The sequence below is a fragment of the Thunnus thynnus genome, chromosome 5 (assembly GCF_963924715.1).
Source record: "Thunnus thynnus chromosome 5, fThuThy2.1, whole genome shotgun sequence".
Taxonomy (NCBI): domain Eukaryota; kingdom Metazoa; phylum Chordata; class Actinopteri; order Scombriformes; family Scombridae; genus Thunnus; species Thunnus thynnus.
The window spans coordinates 33,224,993-33,243,080 of NC_089521.1; the positions used below are offsets into that span (position 1 = coordinate 33,224,993).

The 18,088-nt window shown below is 39.8% G+C and overlaps 1 protein-coding gene across 3 annotated transcripts in view; it reads left to right on the top strand.

Annotated features, from left to right (window-relative positions):
* LOC137183662 (metabotropic glutamate receptor 8-like) overlaps positions 1-18,088 on the top strand; it is a 160,702-nt gene that overhangs the window by 46,522 nt on the left and 96,092 nt on the right. For all 3 annotated transcript variants that reach the window (XM_067590855.1, XM_067590856.1, XM_067590857.1), the window contains one exon: positions 12,329-12,545. In XM_067590855.1, the coding sequence (XP_067446956.1) occupies positions 12,329-12,545 (217 nt within the window). The remainder of the gene's footprint in view (positions 1-12,328; positions 12,546-18,088) is intronic.

Sequence of the window (18,088 nt, forward strand, 5' to 3'; positions counted from 1 at the left end):
CTGTACAGAGTAGTTAAAACAGTACAATTCAAAGTTAAAATGAAAATTCATTGGAAAAGAGCAAAATAAAAGAAATAAATTTTATATAGCAATGAAAAAAGAAGTAAAATAAATTAATAAAGGAATAGAAATAAATAAAAAGATAAAGAATAATATTACAATGATAATAAGACCTTGAGTTTTAAGAGCATTTACTTAAAAGCTCTCAATAAGGTTTTCCGTCTGGATTTAAAAGCTGTACAGTTTGGGGCGTTCCTAACAGCTGGTTCCAGCTGTGCTGCATAATGAATTACAGCTGCTTCCTCTTGTTTAGGTTTTGCTCTCGGCACCACTAGCAGTCTACTTCCTGGTGATCCAAGAGGTCTTGCAGGGTTTTATTGCTCAAGCACATCAGTCATATATTCAGGGCCAAGAGATTTATAAATAAGTAATAAGACTTCAAAATCAATTCTGTGGCTTACTGGAAACCAGTGTAGAGATGTAAGAACTGGGGTTTTGGTTTTGGTCAGAACTCTTGTGGCTGAATTTTGAATTAGTTGAGATGGTCTTTTTAGGAAGTCCAGTCAGAAGTCCATTGCAGTAATCAGTTTTGCTGGAGATAAAAGCACGAATCAATTTTCCCACATCTTGTTTTGTCATAAGGTCCCTGACTTTGTTTTTAAGGTGATAAAATGCTGATTTTGTTATTGCTTTTACATGACTGTTCAAACTTAGATCAATTAAAACACCAAGATTCTTTACCTGCTCTTTTGATTTTAGTGCCTTGTTCTTTAAGTTCTTTAGACATCCAGTTATTTACATAATGACTCTATAGGACTGCAGTCATTTGATGAGAGAGTTAAGTAAATTTGAGTGTCATCAGCATAACTATGATAGGCAAGGTTATTGTTCTGAATGACGTGGCAAAGTCGGAGCATTTACAGTATAAACAGAAGTGGGCCGAGAATAGATCCTTGAGGTACACCACAGGGCAAGGTCATGCATTTTGAATCATGGTTCCCAATAGTTACAAAATAATCCCCGCCCTCCAAGTGTGAATTTGGTCATTTTTAGTCATTTTAAAATTGTTCCAGAAAAACCAACCCAGATTTCCAGTCTATGTAAAAGTTTACTGTGATCGACAGTATCAAAGGCTGTAATAAAGTCAATTGATGTCTTGCCTGAATCACTATTAAAACGAATATCATTAAAAACCTTCATGAGTGCAGTCTCTGAGCTGTGACTGGCACAAAAGCCTGATTGAAATTTATCAAAATAGTCATTTAAAATGAAGAATTCTGCCTTCTCTATAATTTTGCCCAAAAGGGTCAGTTTGAGATGGGCTGAGGGTAGAGGTATCTAGGTTTTTTTTAGTAAAGGCTTAACAACTGCAGATCTCAAAGATGAAGGAAAGGTGCCAGACAGAAGTGATGCATTCACTATGTTAAGAACATCAGTTTCTATGGAGTTAAAAACAGTTTTTAAAAAGTTAGGTGGCAAGTTGTGGATGAATGAGGTGCTGCACTATTTCTAAGAGGGTATCTCTGTTGATGGGGCTGAACTCTGACATCAGGACTGGTGTCCTTATACTGTCAATTTTATTTTAAAAAAATTATGCAAATTCATCACACTTATCAGCTGAGAGAAATTCAGGAGCTGTTTGCGGGGCAGGATTTGTCAGTCTCTCTACTGTGGCAAATAAAGTGCAAGCATTGTTCTTGTTTTTGTTTATGATACTGGAGAAAAAGGATTTTCTTGCTTTGCAAATTGTATTGTTGTAGGAGTAAAGCATGCCTTTGTAGATACCACAGTGTATTTGAAATTTGGTTTTACACCATTTATGTTCAGCTTTTCTGCATTCTCTTTTCCTTAGCCTTACACTTGGATCATGTCTCCAGGGTGCTTTCTGTTCATAAGTGATTGTCTTATGCTTTACCAGTGCAATGTTGTTTATAATATACAGTGTTTTGGAATTGAAGTTATTCAGTAGAACATGAATAGAGTCTGATTTTTCACTCGAAGTTGTGAAATTGTCTGTCTAAATAGAGCAGTATGGTCACTTAAGCACCTCTTTTTTACAACCACAGGTTGTTGTCAGATTTGAGGAATAAAAAAGTCCAAAAATACACAGAAATGATCCGACCAGTGTTGAAACATGGAGACCCTTAGTGATAATCAAGTCCAGAGTATGTCCTTGAGAGTGGGTGGACTCCTTCACATGCGGACATCGGCCATAAGTATCAAATAGTGCGTTAAGTTCATTTGCTTAATTATCCGTTGGGTTATCAACATGGATGTTGAAGTCACCAGCTATTGTGAGAGAATCAAAGTCTGTGCAAATAGCAGATAAGAGTTCACTCAGCTCATCGAGAAAATGTTGTGCTGTGTGCCTTGGAGATCTATAAATAGTTACAATAAGAAGAATCAAGCAACCAACTGTGTAAACAGGAAGTGACTGTAGCATCACAAGATGTAACATAACTTCCAAAAATATCAGTTTTAGGGGCCAAAAGATAAAATAAATGTAGCTGCCAATATCAGATTAAGCTAAGCTAACCAATGTTATCTGGTCATTTAGATATTGGTTTTGTAACTTGAGGTTTAGTGTGTTCTTTCTGTGAAATGTAAAGTGTCAGATATGTCGACTATCTTCTACTCTTCAGTCTAAATGGAAGAGATTAGCAAGCTAACATTAGCTTTGTCAGTCATCAGATAGCTTACAGTTCCACATAGCAGTTAATAGCTGTAAACATTTAGTAACGAATAATCAAACTAGTTTATGTTGCAACCTTCTTTAATTTAGTGATGCGTAAATCTCCACTCAGTGACATTATAACGAAGCTAAGTTTCACCGTTGGAACAGCTGGTGCAACCGGCTCCAGGTGAGATCTCCAGGTCTGGACGGTTCAGTCAGTCGATTTCTGGCTGTCGACTGGTTTCTGTGTCTGAGATGAATAATGTGAAGGAATGGCAGCATCACAGTCATTTTGAGGAGAAAATACCAGGACATCTGTTCTTATATTTAATTCAGACTTTGAGAATCAACAACACAAAGGAAAGGAGACGAGGAAAGCGTTTAAATATACGACTATTATCCTGATAATACTGTTTAATATCTTTATAAACTTGTGTTGTTTTTCCCAAACTTTGAATTCTCATGGAGATTGTGTCTAAAGTTATTTAAATTTAAATATTTCACTCAGTGGATCATATTTTTATTCTCAAGACTGTGATCAGCTGATGTTTAAACCTTGTTTCTCAGACTACGTCTAGATTATCCAGCTAGATTCTAAAACGCCGTTCTTAAGCTAAAACAACATGCATCCACAGCAGGAGTTTCAGTTTGTTTCTTTAAATACCTCCGTCCACATTAAAACATTAAAATGTACATCCACAGTGAGAAGGGTCTATCTACAGTCTTGCAGATATTCTAACCCCTACCGTCTCAGTCCTCATGTCTAAACCTAACCAACCTAACCAATGCAAGATGGTGGCTCTGCAAAGTGGGTGTGTTATGTAGTACTGTGCGTCTGCAAATGGGCTAACTTGTTCGCAGCGGCTTCATTGCATGGATGTATTATAACAGCTGGATAGGACTCTGTCGCTCAGCCTTGCAGCCATTTTGTCCCAGTGGTCACTTGCAGTATTGCAGCGAATCCCCCTGCAGCCCAAAAAGCATTTTCCCTCATAGACCACCATTGCACTAGAGATGTCTGTAAAACTGTTGACAGGACACGTCAAACTGCAAACAATGTCAATTATGACTCTTTCTATTATGATCTTTTGATCCATGGAGGGTTTTGGTCTGGATGGAGGACGATGCGTTTACGAATTTAGCCGACTTAAGGTGGACGTGATTTTAGAAACACTGCTAACTTGCTTTGCCGAGTGCATTCCTCCAAGCTAGTTAGTGATTTATATCTCAGCACATGATATGATATGAATTTGTGGTTTTTGCAAGATATCTACCAAAGCATAACGGCTGTGGGAGTTGAACTTTTTTATGTGGTGTTTTTCATTATTTTGATCATCAGAATAAGTTTTTTTTCTGAGTTTGTGTTGCTGCTCATACTTGAACTAAGTGAAATCATCTCCCCAGTGTCTGTGTGACGTTTCTTAGCTTCAGATATTTGAGTTTCTGCGTTTCGTCTGTAACAGTTCAGACGTCTGAAGTCTCTCAGCTCGCTGTGAGTCGCTTCAGAAGCAAATATAAAACAAACAGGAGTTTATTCTTCTCTTCTGCTGCTGACAGTGGATCAGTTCTTCTTTCAGCTTCTTTCTAATCACACACTGAACTTTGGTTCAACTTCTTTCCTCTTCTGAGCTTCAAAAACACATCAGAGACATGTGACCTGGGTTAACGTCAGGCAGCGTTACACAAGAGTTTTCACACTCTTGTTCTCTCATGACGGGTTTCATATCAAACACCTGGGAGGATCTGATTTCCTTTAAAGATCCTCCACTGTGAAGAAGTTCAGACTTTTCTCTTATTGAGCTCAGCTGTTGAATGGAGAGTTTCTTCATGGCTCTTTCTTCTGCAGGAACTATGTGAAACACCACCGTACAGAGCTGTAGACCACCGACATCATGTCTTTGGTTTTGTCAGGGAATTTGTGGGTTTTAACGAGAGTTTTAATGGAGGAGTTTGTAGACTAAATATCTTTATATTTTATTGTTTCTAGATAAAAACATTATAACATTTAAACATGATGAAAGGATTCTGTATTTCTCCCAGAAGGCTTTGAAACTGCATGAAAGAAATAAATGAAAGAATAAAATGAAAAATTGTTGTTTGCCTCCCAGGTGGAGCTAATTGATTAAGTGTCCGCACGAGTTGAAAATGTTCCAGCTTGAGTGAAATATGTGTTCATACTGTATAGAGTTGTGAAGTTGAAGCAGATATTTCGGGCTCCTCTGGTTCCCGAAGTAAAAATCCTGTTAATTTTTCCTGTAGACAACATCAGTGACTCAGTTCTGTCTTCTACAGTTTGGATCAACATGAGTCTCCCTCAGTGAATCATCAGAACAAAAGATGAACAACTGCATTAGAAAAGATCTGGTAACTACGACTCCCAAGGTGCATTTCAGCAAGAAACAGCCAATCACAGAGCTTAAAATTTCAGTCACATGCGCCGCTAACGGCGAGCAGAAGCTAAAGATCACGATCTGCAGATTAAATCAGTTCACGAATTCCGTAACCATGGCGACACGTTTTGTTTACAACTTCAGTGATGAAGCATTTTGAATTAATTAAGCTCTGATTCAAGCCATGGTTCCATCTCCATAGCAACAGCAGCAGAGGCTCATGGGTACTGTAGTATTCTTAACCGTCCACCAAAATCAAAACGAAGTGTAAATAATGTAAACTGGTGTCAGAATATAAACCTGGAGCATCGTTATATCATCCAGGATAGTTTCTGAGTTCAGTAACATCGAGGAGATCAATAAAGAAATATTTGAAATGAGAATACAGAATGAAGAACTTCACACTTCTTCAAATGTGGAATAAAATCCCAAATCACATCAGGAATACTCCCTCCTTATTACAATTTATACATATATTTCCTTCTTCTGAATCAAAATATCAACCACTAACAGAACATTTCAATAATCAAAGTGTTACTATTATTATTATACATTACACTCAGGGCTGCAGCTAACCATTATTTTCATTATTTTCTCAATTAATCGATTAGCCCTTTCATCCATAAAATGTCAGAAAATTTCCCAAATCCCCAAAAATAAACCTAAAATGTCTTGTTTTGTGCCAAACAACAGAACAATATTCAGTTTACTGTCATAAAAGACTAAAGACACCAGAAAATATTCACAGAAGAAGCTGGAATCAGAGAATTTGGACATTGTTTCTTAAAAAAAACGACTCAAAATGATGAATCGATTGAAATAGTCGGTGCTTAAGGTTCATCACTACGAGCCGACACATTAAACACTGTCCTTGTTATGTTAGAAATATCGATTATAGTCACTTTAAGCGTTTAATTAAAAAAAGGAAATCAATTTTCTGATTGTTTCTTCCAGCAGAGACTGTTTCAGCGAGGCAGCGAGTCGTTCTGACCTTTCTGTGATTTCTATTTAGTTGTTGCTGCAGAGACAGTAAGAGAAACAGAGCAGCGACAGCACGGGTCATGTAGGATTTTACCTCGAGGGTGAAACGGTTTATTGTCCAGAAAAGAGACAGATGACAGTAAATAGAGCTTTGCTTTAAATAAGAAAATCAGAGCGCGGAGTGAACGGTGATGGACGTGTGCTGTCATGTCAGATGGATTTCTTCTTTCGTCGCTCAGCCGGGCAGAAAGCTCGAAGCTGTCGCAGGATGACGAGCATCAATCACTGTCACCGAAAACACCGTGAGACGGCAGAAAAACAGGCGAGGAGCGTGTCCTCCGATGTGAAGGCGTGTTAAGATGTCCGCACGCATAAATCTGTCTTCAGTGTGGAGGCCCGGGTCTGATCTGCCTCGCCTGGTCTCGCCTGGTCTCAGGTAAAGGTCCGGTGTTGAGGGTAATGAGCGCTGTCAGTATGCAATCTATCAGCAGCTCACCTGCCAGGCCTCTGTTTGTCCCTCATCTGATCCTGGGAAGCTTTTACTCAATAAAAACAAGTGGAGAACTCTGACTGAGCAGATTAATTCAACCCATTTCCAATATTAATCGATTCGTTATAATAATTGCCTCACTGGATTTGAGACAATAAGACTTTAAGGACTCAATTATAGACAAAAATCTGTCTGTATACACCTTCAGTCTTTTACTACAGATGTTTAATCTTACAAAACACAACACAGATGTGACATGATTGCATTTAAAGTCAGTGGAAAGACGAGTGGACACATATAGTGTCACAAACTGAGGCACAGACGTGTCAGCACAAGTTGAAGATGGCTCAACTTCACTTCCTGCAGCTTTATAAATTAACTTCATAAATCTTCAGAGACATGAGTGATGGGAGAGAGACTGGAGGAAATTGATAAAAAAGTTCCTGGTGAGTTTTTGAGATCACCGACATCTCTACAGTCGGTACAAATAAACACAAACAGTCCAGCAGTCAAATGTGTATGAAGACATCTGCGGGGGGGAAACTTGGATGGATAAAATGACATGACTGCTATTAGATCTTTATCACTAGTAGGTTGCTCCAGAGGAAAGTCGTTGCTACCTGAATCAATTAGCATTTCAGGATATCTCAATCAGCTCGCTCCACACACAGTTTGGCAGGAAGCGTGGTTGAGATTTGGGAGGCGTGCGTGTCGGCTCTCCTGCGAGCTACAGTTCAGTAAGCAGAGATCATTTGAAGTTTATGATAAGATCTGAGAGTAGCGACACGGGAAGATTTTGATTAGACTCCATCGATGTGAAGCATCTTAATAAAGTGAAGAGAGAGCGGGAGTGAGATGGGACAGGATGCCGGGGGTGGTGGAGTGGAGTCAGAACGGTGGTTGATGGTCGAGTCTCCCTGGATTTCAAAGAGGTCATGGTGGTGATGGGGAGGAGGTCAGGGAAGAAGAAGTGATGGAGGGAATAGCAACATTCACCTGTAGTTGAATAAAGGCAGAATGTGAAGGGAATATATCCAAATATATAGTGTCATTCACCCAGAACACCCTTCTAGGTGGGTTTTCAAAGTATATTTATGTAAATCTTTGCAGAAGCAGAACTGCAGCTTCAGACCTTCAGCTTGTTATCAGACCTGACAACTCAGACAAAGTTCCCAACTAAATGATAAATAGGTTGCTTGTCATTGCTTTTCAAAATAAAACCTACAGTATGATGGTTTTCTGATCTGAAAAGTATGTAGTTAAAGTATTGCAGTAAAAGTACATAAGTATTATGAGCTTGATGTAGTTAAAGTATTGCAGTAAAAGTACATAAGTATTATGAGCTTGATGTAGTTAAAGTATTGCAGTAAAAGTACATAAGTATTATGAGCTTGATGTAGTTAAAGTATTGCAGTAAAAGTACATAAGTATTATGAGCTTGATGTAGTTAAAGTATTGCAGTAAAAGTACATAAGTATTATGAGCTTGATGTAGTTAAAGTATTGAAGTAAAAGTACATAAGTATTATGAGCTTGATGTAGTTAAAGTATTGAAGTAAAAGTACATAAGTATTATGAGCTTGATGTAGTTAAAGTATTGCAGTAAAAGTACATAAGTATTATGAGCTTGATGTAGTTAAAGTATTGCAGTAAAAGTACATAAGTATTATGAGCTTGATGTAGTTAAAGTATTGCAGTAAAAGTAGTGGTTTGGTCCCTCTGACTGATATATTATTATATATGACATCATTAGATTATTAATAGTGAAGCATCAGTGTTAGAGCAGCATGTTACTGTTGTAGCTGCTGGAGGTGGAGCTAGTTTACACTACTTTATATACAGTTAGGTAGTTTAGTCCAGTGGTTCCCAACCTAGGGGTCGGGCCCCTCCAAAGGGTCAGCAGATAAATCTGAGGGGTGGTGAGATGATTAATGGGAGAGGAAAGAAGAAAAAACAAAGTTCTGATACACAAATCTGTTTTCAGTTTTTGGACTTTTTCTCTAATCTTTGATTTTTGCTGAAATATTGGATCATTTGAACATTTATTGAAATGAAAGCATGTGAGAAGTTTAGAGGGAAAAATCACTATTTGGTGGAGCTGTTAACAACTCATAGACATGTGAAATGTGACCCCGACTACACACTGCTTTTTGTAAGACGTCAAAAGACAAAAAGGTTGGAAACCACTGGTTTCATCTTTAACAATGTGTTGTATTTTAAAAGCTTGTTATATTATCCATTGTGTCAAATCTTCATCTGAAAAGTAACTAAAGCTCCATCAACTCTGAACTGTTTTTGTGAATGCTAGCAGCCATTTTCACTCCGTCTCTCTTGACCAATCACAAGCAGTGTTAGCAGCAGTAAAAAATAAAAGCCCCCAAATGAGTTTTTTTGTTTTTGATCAAATCTTCCATGTAAAGGCTCTCAGCGTCACTTCGCCGCTGTGCTGTTTTCAAGCTGGTTGCAGCACTTTGAGGATGGAGATGTGAGCGTGCAAACAGCTGATCAGCAGGATCCAATTAAGCTGCTTATTAAATGTCCTCCAGTTGTGGCTTCAAGCCGCTCATTTAACAAACCAAATCACTGTTATTATTATTACTGCTATAATTTAATAATGTTGATTTTCTCACCCACAAACCTCGTTTAAACAGCCGAACTCGAGTCATAATGTTGTTTTTATCTGTTGTGATGCTTTGCTGGTTAAAGGAATACGTCAGGTTTGTGTTCACATTTAATATGGTATCACATCCTGGAGATACTTTGAGCAGCAGTTCACTCCAAACCTGAAGAAGAGAAGAGACCGACTAACACTCACCTCGCTTCACGCTCAGCTGCACGCCGGAGTTCATGGCTTCATGAAGACGGCGAAACTAAATCATCCGCAAAAAAAAAATCAAAAGCAGCGATGCAGTCCTGAGCCACCATAGTGGAAACTGCCTGTTCCCTCAGCTGCATCTAGAGATTCCTGAACTCAGGGTAAATGATGGAAAGAAGGAGATCGTGGTGTATATAGTGTGCCCAGTTCTCCCTGTTTGTACAATTCTTGGTATCGAGATTAAAAAAAAGACAAAGAAAAGACAGAGTTGTTTGTGAGACATGGAGGAGACAGTGAGATGCAGCCAGGAAGAGGAAGAGACAGCAGGCTTTTCACCTGAACTCTCAGTGTGGACGTTCAGATACATTCAGGTACAAAGAGTCTGACTGAACCTTGTAAATAAAAGGAGGAAAAAACATGTTGATTGATCTGTTTTTCTTCTGTTCCCCATGAAAAGCTTTCAGTCAGCTGCAGCCTGAAGAAAATCACAAAGACATTTCCGCCGTTCTTCTTAAAACATCCGTCCACGGCGGCCAGGATCAGCCGAACGTCCTCCTTCCTCACAAGAAGGCCATCGCACTTACCATGCATCATCCACTTGTATCCATGACAACAAGCGCTCCCAATTAAACGGAGCAGATACGTGGTTTGATCATGTGACTCCAGAACGATCAGCAGGGCGACATCATCTGTCTGTCACACGTCACTGTTAATCAATAATGATGTTTGATGATGGTCAGGTTTAGTAAAGATGATGGTTTTGGTTAAAATAATCACTTTGTTAAGGTTAAAGTTACTACTTCCTTAAAGTTAGGCCACCTCCATCGTCATGGCAACAATAATAACCACAGGGTAAAGGTTAGGGGACGATCGTAGTTAACGCTCGCGGTTGTAAACAGGAAATGAACAGCGTCTCCCGTGGCAACGTCCACTGTTGGGTTAAATCCACCAGACGGCAGCTGTCACTCAAACTAACTGTAGGTCGTTTTTTGGGCGACTGACATCATGAAACAGCAGGATTTTGATTCAATAAGTCGATTAATCGATTAGTCGGTTGACAGAAAATGAATCAGCAACAAATTTAATTGAATAATATATATTTTTAACAATATCTTTGGATTTTAGACTGTTGACCAGACAAAATAAGACATGTGAAGACGTCACCTCGGACACAAATAGTAACAGACACTTTTCACTATTGTTCTGATCTCTGTTCTTACAACCAAAACGATTAATCGATCGCAGATTTACAGTGAAACATTTCACAGTTCCAGGTATTTCATAATGCTTCTCTCAGTGTTGAATAAATGATCATAAAATGTTTTAGATAATAAATAATAATACATAAAATGATCGTGCCCTTGGGCTGAAACTAGGCTGCAGTCATATTTATCTCATGTCGAGTTTCCAAAGTAAAAAGTAACTCCAGCAGGTCAACGGTTGAGGAAACGTTTCAAGTGTCTAAACTGTGAAACCTCAGAGAAGCTGCAGACTCTTTAAGGCGTCTTTGTGTTTAGTTCAGCTGTTCTCTGACGGTTAAACCTGCAGCGTCCTGATAGTGTCGGCTCTCAAACAGGTTTGTATTTACAGTACCAGGCCTTTAATTTGCAGTCTGTCACGGAGCCGGTCGAGCTGAGTGACATTTGTATTGCTGTCAGGCCCCCCCGGCCGTCCGTCTCTCTCCTTCCTCCTCCTCCTCCTCCTCCTCCTCCTCCTCTATGAATCCTGATGAGGCGTCCGGCGGCGCTCGGCCCAACACGCCGGCCTCTGACTGAAGTGAAATCAATCAGCCCTTCAATCCTTCTCTAAAGGATCATTATCCAGCACCGCCGGGCCTGTCGGACTGTCTGCTGCAGGATCTATGACCCGCTCCGCCTCTCTAATTCACACCGCAGAGCTCACTAACTCCAATCTGACAAGAAACTGAACAACAGCAGGAGGAAGGTCAAGATTAAAGGTTCAAATTTGATCTGTTTAATACTGCAGGATCTTTGGAGGCGACACCAAACGACATTTTAAAAAATTTAGCTGAAAGCTTGTTTTTTACCTTCCTGTCTCCAGTTAGCAGTCTGATGTGTGAGACCTCATACAGTCAACTTGCCTCAGAGGAAATAAATGTAAATGAAATGATGTAAAAGTTCTAAAAAAGTCTTCTGATTTGTGTGCAGCTTTCTTCCTTCTGTCCTCAAAATGACTTTAATGTGATACTTATCTGCTAAATGAAATATGTTTTGAAAGGAACATAATAGCAACTAGATTCAATTTGATTTAATCAACATCTGCAAAACATTCACTGACAACATGTCATTTGTTTTCTTAGCATCTAATAATAATAATTATGAAATAATAATAATATTAAACTATATGTTTAAGGCTCAAGGAACATGGTGTCATGGTTAAATACTGATATACTCTTTATTTCTGTTTATTTTCTCATATTTAATAAAAAGCCTGACTGTTTTCTGTTCTGCTCTTATATTAATTTGCTACTATAAACTCATCACATGCTCTATATTTACCTCGTGTCTTGATAAAGTTGATAATGTCCTTTTTCCACAGCACTAATTACATCAGTACAACATCATCTTTCCCTGTTTAACACTGTTGTCAGTCACTGATTATCTCCAGTCGTAGTTCTACTTTGCCGTTTTTTCGATCTCTTTTAAACCACTGACAGTATAACTAAACATCTCCTGCACTGATGCTTCACATTAAAAGCCTTCCAGTGAATCAGAGGACGTATAGTGTCTCTATTTCCTGGAAGGCTTTTAAAGGGAAACGTGTTGAGTTTCACTGACGGCAGCTTAACAGTGACAGAAGCAAAGTAGACATGGTTTAAACTCGCCGAGACTCTGCAGTGCTGTGCTGTTAAATCACTGTTAATCTTCTGTTATCATCTAAATGCCTTAAAGTACGTCGATGATGCTGTTCAGAGGTTTGAAGCTAACGGTTAAACCCCCCCCCATGTGTCTCCCACAGATTCCTCAGATCAGCTACGCCTCGACGGCTCCGGAGCTCAGCGACAACGCACGCTACGACTTCTTCTCCCGCGTGGTTCCTCCGGACTCCTACCAGGCTCAGGCCATGCTGGACATCGTCACGGCGATGGGCTGGAACTACGTCTCCACGCTCGCCTCGGAGGGAAACTACGGCGAGAGCGGCGTGGAGGCCTTCGTCCAGATCTCCAGAGAGTCAGGTAAGGAAAAAAACGTCGAGCAGATACGGCCTGTAAACTGAAGTTCGAGCGAGAGAATCTTAGAAAATGAAGTGAGATGAATGAAAAGATAAAATGTGTTGAGTGTGAGGATGAACGGCCACTCAGGACACTGCGGTTTTGAAGCTGCTCTGGTCATTACACTGATGCTCGTGTGTTGATGAGATCTGGTATAATTGACTCTTGATGTAATTACAGCAGAAGTTGACGCTGTGTTCTCCTCGCCGGTCACTGTGAGTAATCAGACCCGGCTGATTAAAATGTTATCGCACCCACACGAGCTTCGACATTAATTAGATTGTAAGAGACGTGTTGAGCGGTTTCATGTATGTCGGAGACCAGTGGTGCGTGTGTGTGTGTGTGTGTGTGTGTGTGTGTGTGTGTGTGTGTGTGTGTCAGGTTCCGTATTACTCATTTTTACAGAAATGAAAAACATCATAGAAATGAAAAACATCACCAGCTGTGGGCCTGACTCAGAGTGACTACAAGCATTTGGCGGAAAATAGCAAGAAAAAGTAGAGCTGCAACAATTCGCTAAATCACCAACTATTCTGATAATTGATTGGTCGTTTTTGAGTCATTTTTTAAACAAAAAATGTCCAAATTCTCTGATTCCAGCTTCTTAAATGTGAATATTTTCTGGTTCTTCAGTCCTCTTTGACAGTACACTGAATATCTTTGAGTTGTGAACAAAACAAGACATTTGAAGACGTCATCTTGGACTTTAGGAAACATTTATTTTCACCATTTTATGACATTTTATGGACCAAACAACTAATCAGTTAACATGAAAATAATTGTTAGACGCAGCCCTAAATGTACACAGATTTGAAAAGAGGAATAACAGATTAATTATTTATTTTATTCCACATTTTAGTAAATGTACAGAAAAGATAAAGCAGCTATAATCAATATTTTTTAAGAATAACACAGTCTGATCTGTCAGTGTGTAATGTGTTGGTCATGGCTCGTAGTGATGAACCTACAGACGCTCTCATAGCGTCATTTTCAGAGAAAAAGCTGTAAAAAGCCGCTGAACACTACCTGCTCACAGTTAGCTGTAGACTAGCTGGTGAACATAGTGGAGCATTTAGCAGCTAAAGAGCCAGATATTTCCCTCAGGAGTTGGTAGAGAGTAAAAACACAGTTAAAAGAGAGTGAATATTGGACTCACATTCACCAGGTGGACAGAAACACGACTCCACATGAATGATAATGTTGCTCCGTAACTGCTGGATGTGGAAATAAGCAACTGTTTGCTAACATATTAGCCACGAGTACTTAGTAAGCTGATAATATGACAGAAGTAGTTTTTACAGACTATTCTGCTGAAAACAAGTGGACAAAAAACTTAATTTCAAGCAGCTTTAACCAGATTGAAACTATGAAGGACCAAGAATAGAACCCTGAGGAACCTCACATGTTATTATTGACATTATCAATGGAAGGATCATGTTGCTCCGTAACTGCTGGATGTGGAAATAAACAACTATTTGCTAACAAGTTCAACATATCAACTTAAAGATGATGATATGACAGAGTTGTTGTTCACTACTTGTTTCTGCTGCAGGTTTAAAGGATGGTTATTATTAAAGGCAGCTCACTTTGCTGACTCTGTTAGGGTTAATGTCTTAGCTATTTAGTGTGAAATGAAGAAAGTAGGAAGCAATTATGCAACTGATAGAACAGCTTAATGCCAATAAGTGCTGTAAAATTATGGAAATATAATGATTTAGATTGCAGTGATGAGTCCAGGGAGAAGGTTTAATCCTGTAGAGTTTGGCTATTGATTCATTAACATCTGTGGTAGGAAGAGACCAAACAGGAAGCTGACAGTAGGGGTATTAGAGACCTGATCTGACTGTAAAGATAGAGTTTCTTATCCAAGTTTCTTTTTGTCAATTAATTTTTAAAAACATGTTAAAATAGAGGAGCATCTGGTGTATCTGTTCACCAAACTTACATTGTTTTTCATAAAGAAGTCACTCAGTAAATCCAACTATGATATGTCAGGAGACTCCATAAAAAAACCACATGTGCCTTTGTGACTTGAACATGTGAAGTAGCAGAAGTAGCGTGCCACGTGTGATAAAATGTGAAACGTGTTTGATGAAAGATGAATTTACAGGTGCTGTTTTTGTGAGGAAAGAAATGTGAAAAATGTATTTCTTCTTCTACTTCTTCTTTTATGTCCAGAAAGCAGGATGTGTGCAGCGTTGTTCAGGATGTATCACTGTATCGACTATATGTCTGAACTCTAATGAGCATCATGTTGCGGCTCATGTTTCCTCTTCCAAACAACATCTCTGCTGGATTAGTTGTTTATAACGGGAAACACACGTTTCTCTGCTGTCACCTCAATTTACAGGATAAAAACACAGAGAAACATGACTGAACATATAATAAAACTTGATTTTTCATCTCCTGCCTGTCACGCTCTCTGGTCCTCTTCATCACCGTAAAGCTGGTTTATAACCTTGCAGCTGTAATACTTACATATTTACCTGCCCCGCGACACACTGCTGTAATCTGTGTGTAAATGGCAGCGGCAACAGTAATCATGAAGAATGGCTGCGATTGAGGCTTAAAAGCTTCAGATTAATAACGAGACGCTGCACAGAGAGCAGCTGAGGCTCCTCTGTGGGATCAATGAGCTTTCATTTCTGCTGTCTGCACACACACACACACACACACACACACACACACACACACACACACACACACACTGTAGCACATAGAAATGGCTTCATTAGCAGCCTGGATATATATTTATATCAACAGGAGTGAGATCTGATGGTATGAAGCCTCTCAGCTGCTGCAGGAACCACAGACTGCACAGTTCACAGAGGAAACGGTCACATTGATCACAGAGGATGTATTGATTAGAGCTGACAGCTGATTACAGTAGGTTCTGATGGGTAGATTTCATTCATTCAGTTAATTGAATATATGGTTATCTTGATTAAATGATAAGACATGAAATCTCAACCCAACAGAAGACAATGCAATAAGCTGATTTTTTTGTTATTTGTAATTAAACTCCTGGTGTAAAAACTGGTGTCGTAATATTAAGCTTCATGACAGTTTAACAGTTAAAGGCAGCTGTGGTACCTTCAGTACTACTGTACAGCCATAGACTGTATAAAAATATGGACGTAGTTACCGTGACGTCACTCGTTGGTTTCTGAAGAGCGGTTTTGAAGCTCAAAGCGAGCCGCTCCGGCCGTCGCCATCTTGGCAGTACGTGACGCTGCCTAACTCCCAGCCAATCAATCGGGCCGAATGACTGAAACAAGCCACCTAGCGGCTGGCGTACCTGTCACTCAAAGCAGCCATGTCCTTCATTATGCATAACTTTATGGCTTAATAAAATTTAAACGGGTGAATTATAAAAAAAGTTCACCCCCCGTACAGTTGTCATGAAAGAGGAAATTAGCTACAGAGACCAAAACTGTTTTTTGTACCAGGCTGTAAACATGTTTATTTCTGCTGTAAAGTTGGACATTTTAACATGGGGGTCTATGGGGATTGACTCGCTTTTGGAGCCTCAAGTGGCCGTTCAAGGAACTGCAGTTATTGGCTTCATGTTACAGCCCCAGAGGTTGCCGCTAACTGTCTGTCCTCTCCCTCTTTATCTCCTGTCTAAAAGTAGCCAATTGCCATAAAAGTAGCCCAGTTTTGAATGTCTAATCTATATAGATATACTTTAAAATGTAATTATATATAAATTACAGCTGCAACGATTAGTTGATTAATTGATTAGTCGATACTGAACACCTATGAGAGCTTTAGGACTGACGTGGTAGACAGCGCTCTCCACCACCATCATCAAAACAAAACCTGAGGGAATATCTTTATGAAGAATGCTGTTCCTCAGCCTTGGCATTGATTCTACAGTCTTTGAACTCTTCTGGAGAGATGAACACCATTACCAGTATATATATATATATTTACTTTACATATATGCTATCAGCTTTATCTGCTGTGAGCAGCTTTGTCTTTAAAAGGTTGGTTGTTCCTGCATCTTTGAGAAGTTGCCACAGTTCTTCTTCTGTGGATTTCGGCGTCTCAGCTGCTTCTGTCTCTTCATGTTAATCCCAGACTGACTCCATGATGTTGAGATCAGAGACCATCTGTTGCAGGACTCCTTGATCTTCTTGTTGATGAAGATAGATCTTTATGACTCTGGTTGGATGTTTGGGCTCGTTGTCATGCTGCAGATGATCAGACGCCTCCATGATGCTGCTGCATTATGGAGAAGAACTTTTGTGCAGTGCTATAGATAGATAGATAGATAGATACATAGATAGATGGAAGGAAGGTGGCGTTAGAGGAAAATCAGGTGGAAGAGGGAAGGAGAGGGTGTGGACGTAGAAGACAGATGGAGGTGGTTGAGAAGGAAAGGATGAGTTAGTTAAGGAAAGAAGGGGATGAAGGAAAAGGCAGAAGAGAAAATGAGGAGGTAGAGAAGGAAAGTAAAGAAGGAGCTGATAAAAGAAGGGAGAAAGTAGGAGGAAGAGAAGAAGTGGAGAAGAAAGTGAAGAAAGAATTCGAGAAAGAAAGGAGCAGATATGAGCGAAAGGAGGAAGTACCTGTCTGATGTAACCTACTGCTTGTCGTCTGTTGATGTCATCTGATGATGTCATCTGATGATGTCATCTCCATGTTTTGATGATCCAGATGTTTTTGATGTGGCTAACCTGAGGCCCACAGAGATCTGCACTAATGGATGCGACAAAATACAGGATCACTGCTGCCCGTGAAGCCCGTTTCCATGACAACAGCTGCAGATCTCCCTGCAGCATGCTGTGAGGTTTGGGGGACAGATGGATGAAAATGCTGTGATCTCCTCCTGAGCCTTCAGCGGGGTTAAGGTGTGTGTTAACCTGCAGGTGGTGGAGCTCTCTAGACTCCACGCCATCCGGGACGTCAGCAGTCGGACCCCTGAGGAAGATCCACCTCCTCAAATAATTTTACACCCGACTCTCAAGAGAAAGACTCATGAAGCTGCAGGAGTGTGTGTGTCTAGTCCTGTTTTTATATATTCGTGGGGACCCAAGACCGAGAGCCCACTCATGGAGTGGGGTCCGAAAACTTTTTCTTTAAAACTTTAACCATTTAAATGAGTTCTAGAGGCGCCCATCATGTACCTGGTGGGTCTCACCAAAAAAAAAGATTGAAAAGGATAAAAAAAACCAGTTCTGTGTGTGTCGACTTTGCTCTCTGCTGCCCCCACCAGGTGGTAACTGGTATTGCAGTGTGTATAAAGTCTGTATATTTCAGCCAATGATGAAGCAAAAGTGTGTGTGTGTGTGTGGTGAAACAGTATTGACTTTAAAGGAACATTCCACTGACTTTAAGTCCTGCTTAACCTGTGAAAACGGTTGCATAACAGTAGTGGACCCTCCTGTTTCTTGGTGTTCTTATTGGTGCTAATTAGCCGTTTGCATCGTCTCGTTCACTGTTTTGAGTCCATGGTAAAGTGGTGTCGCTCCCACAAAGCCCATTCACTTCCACATTCACCT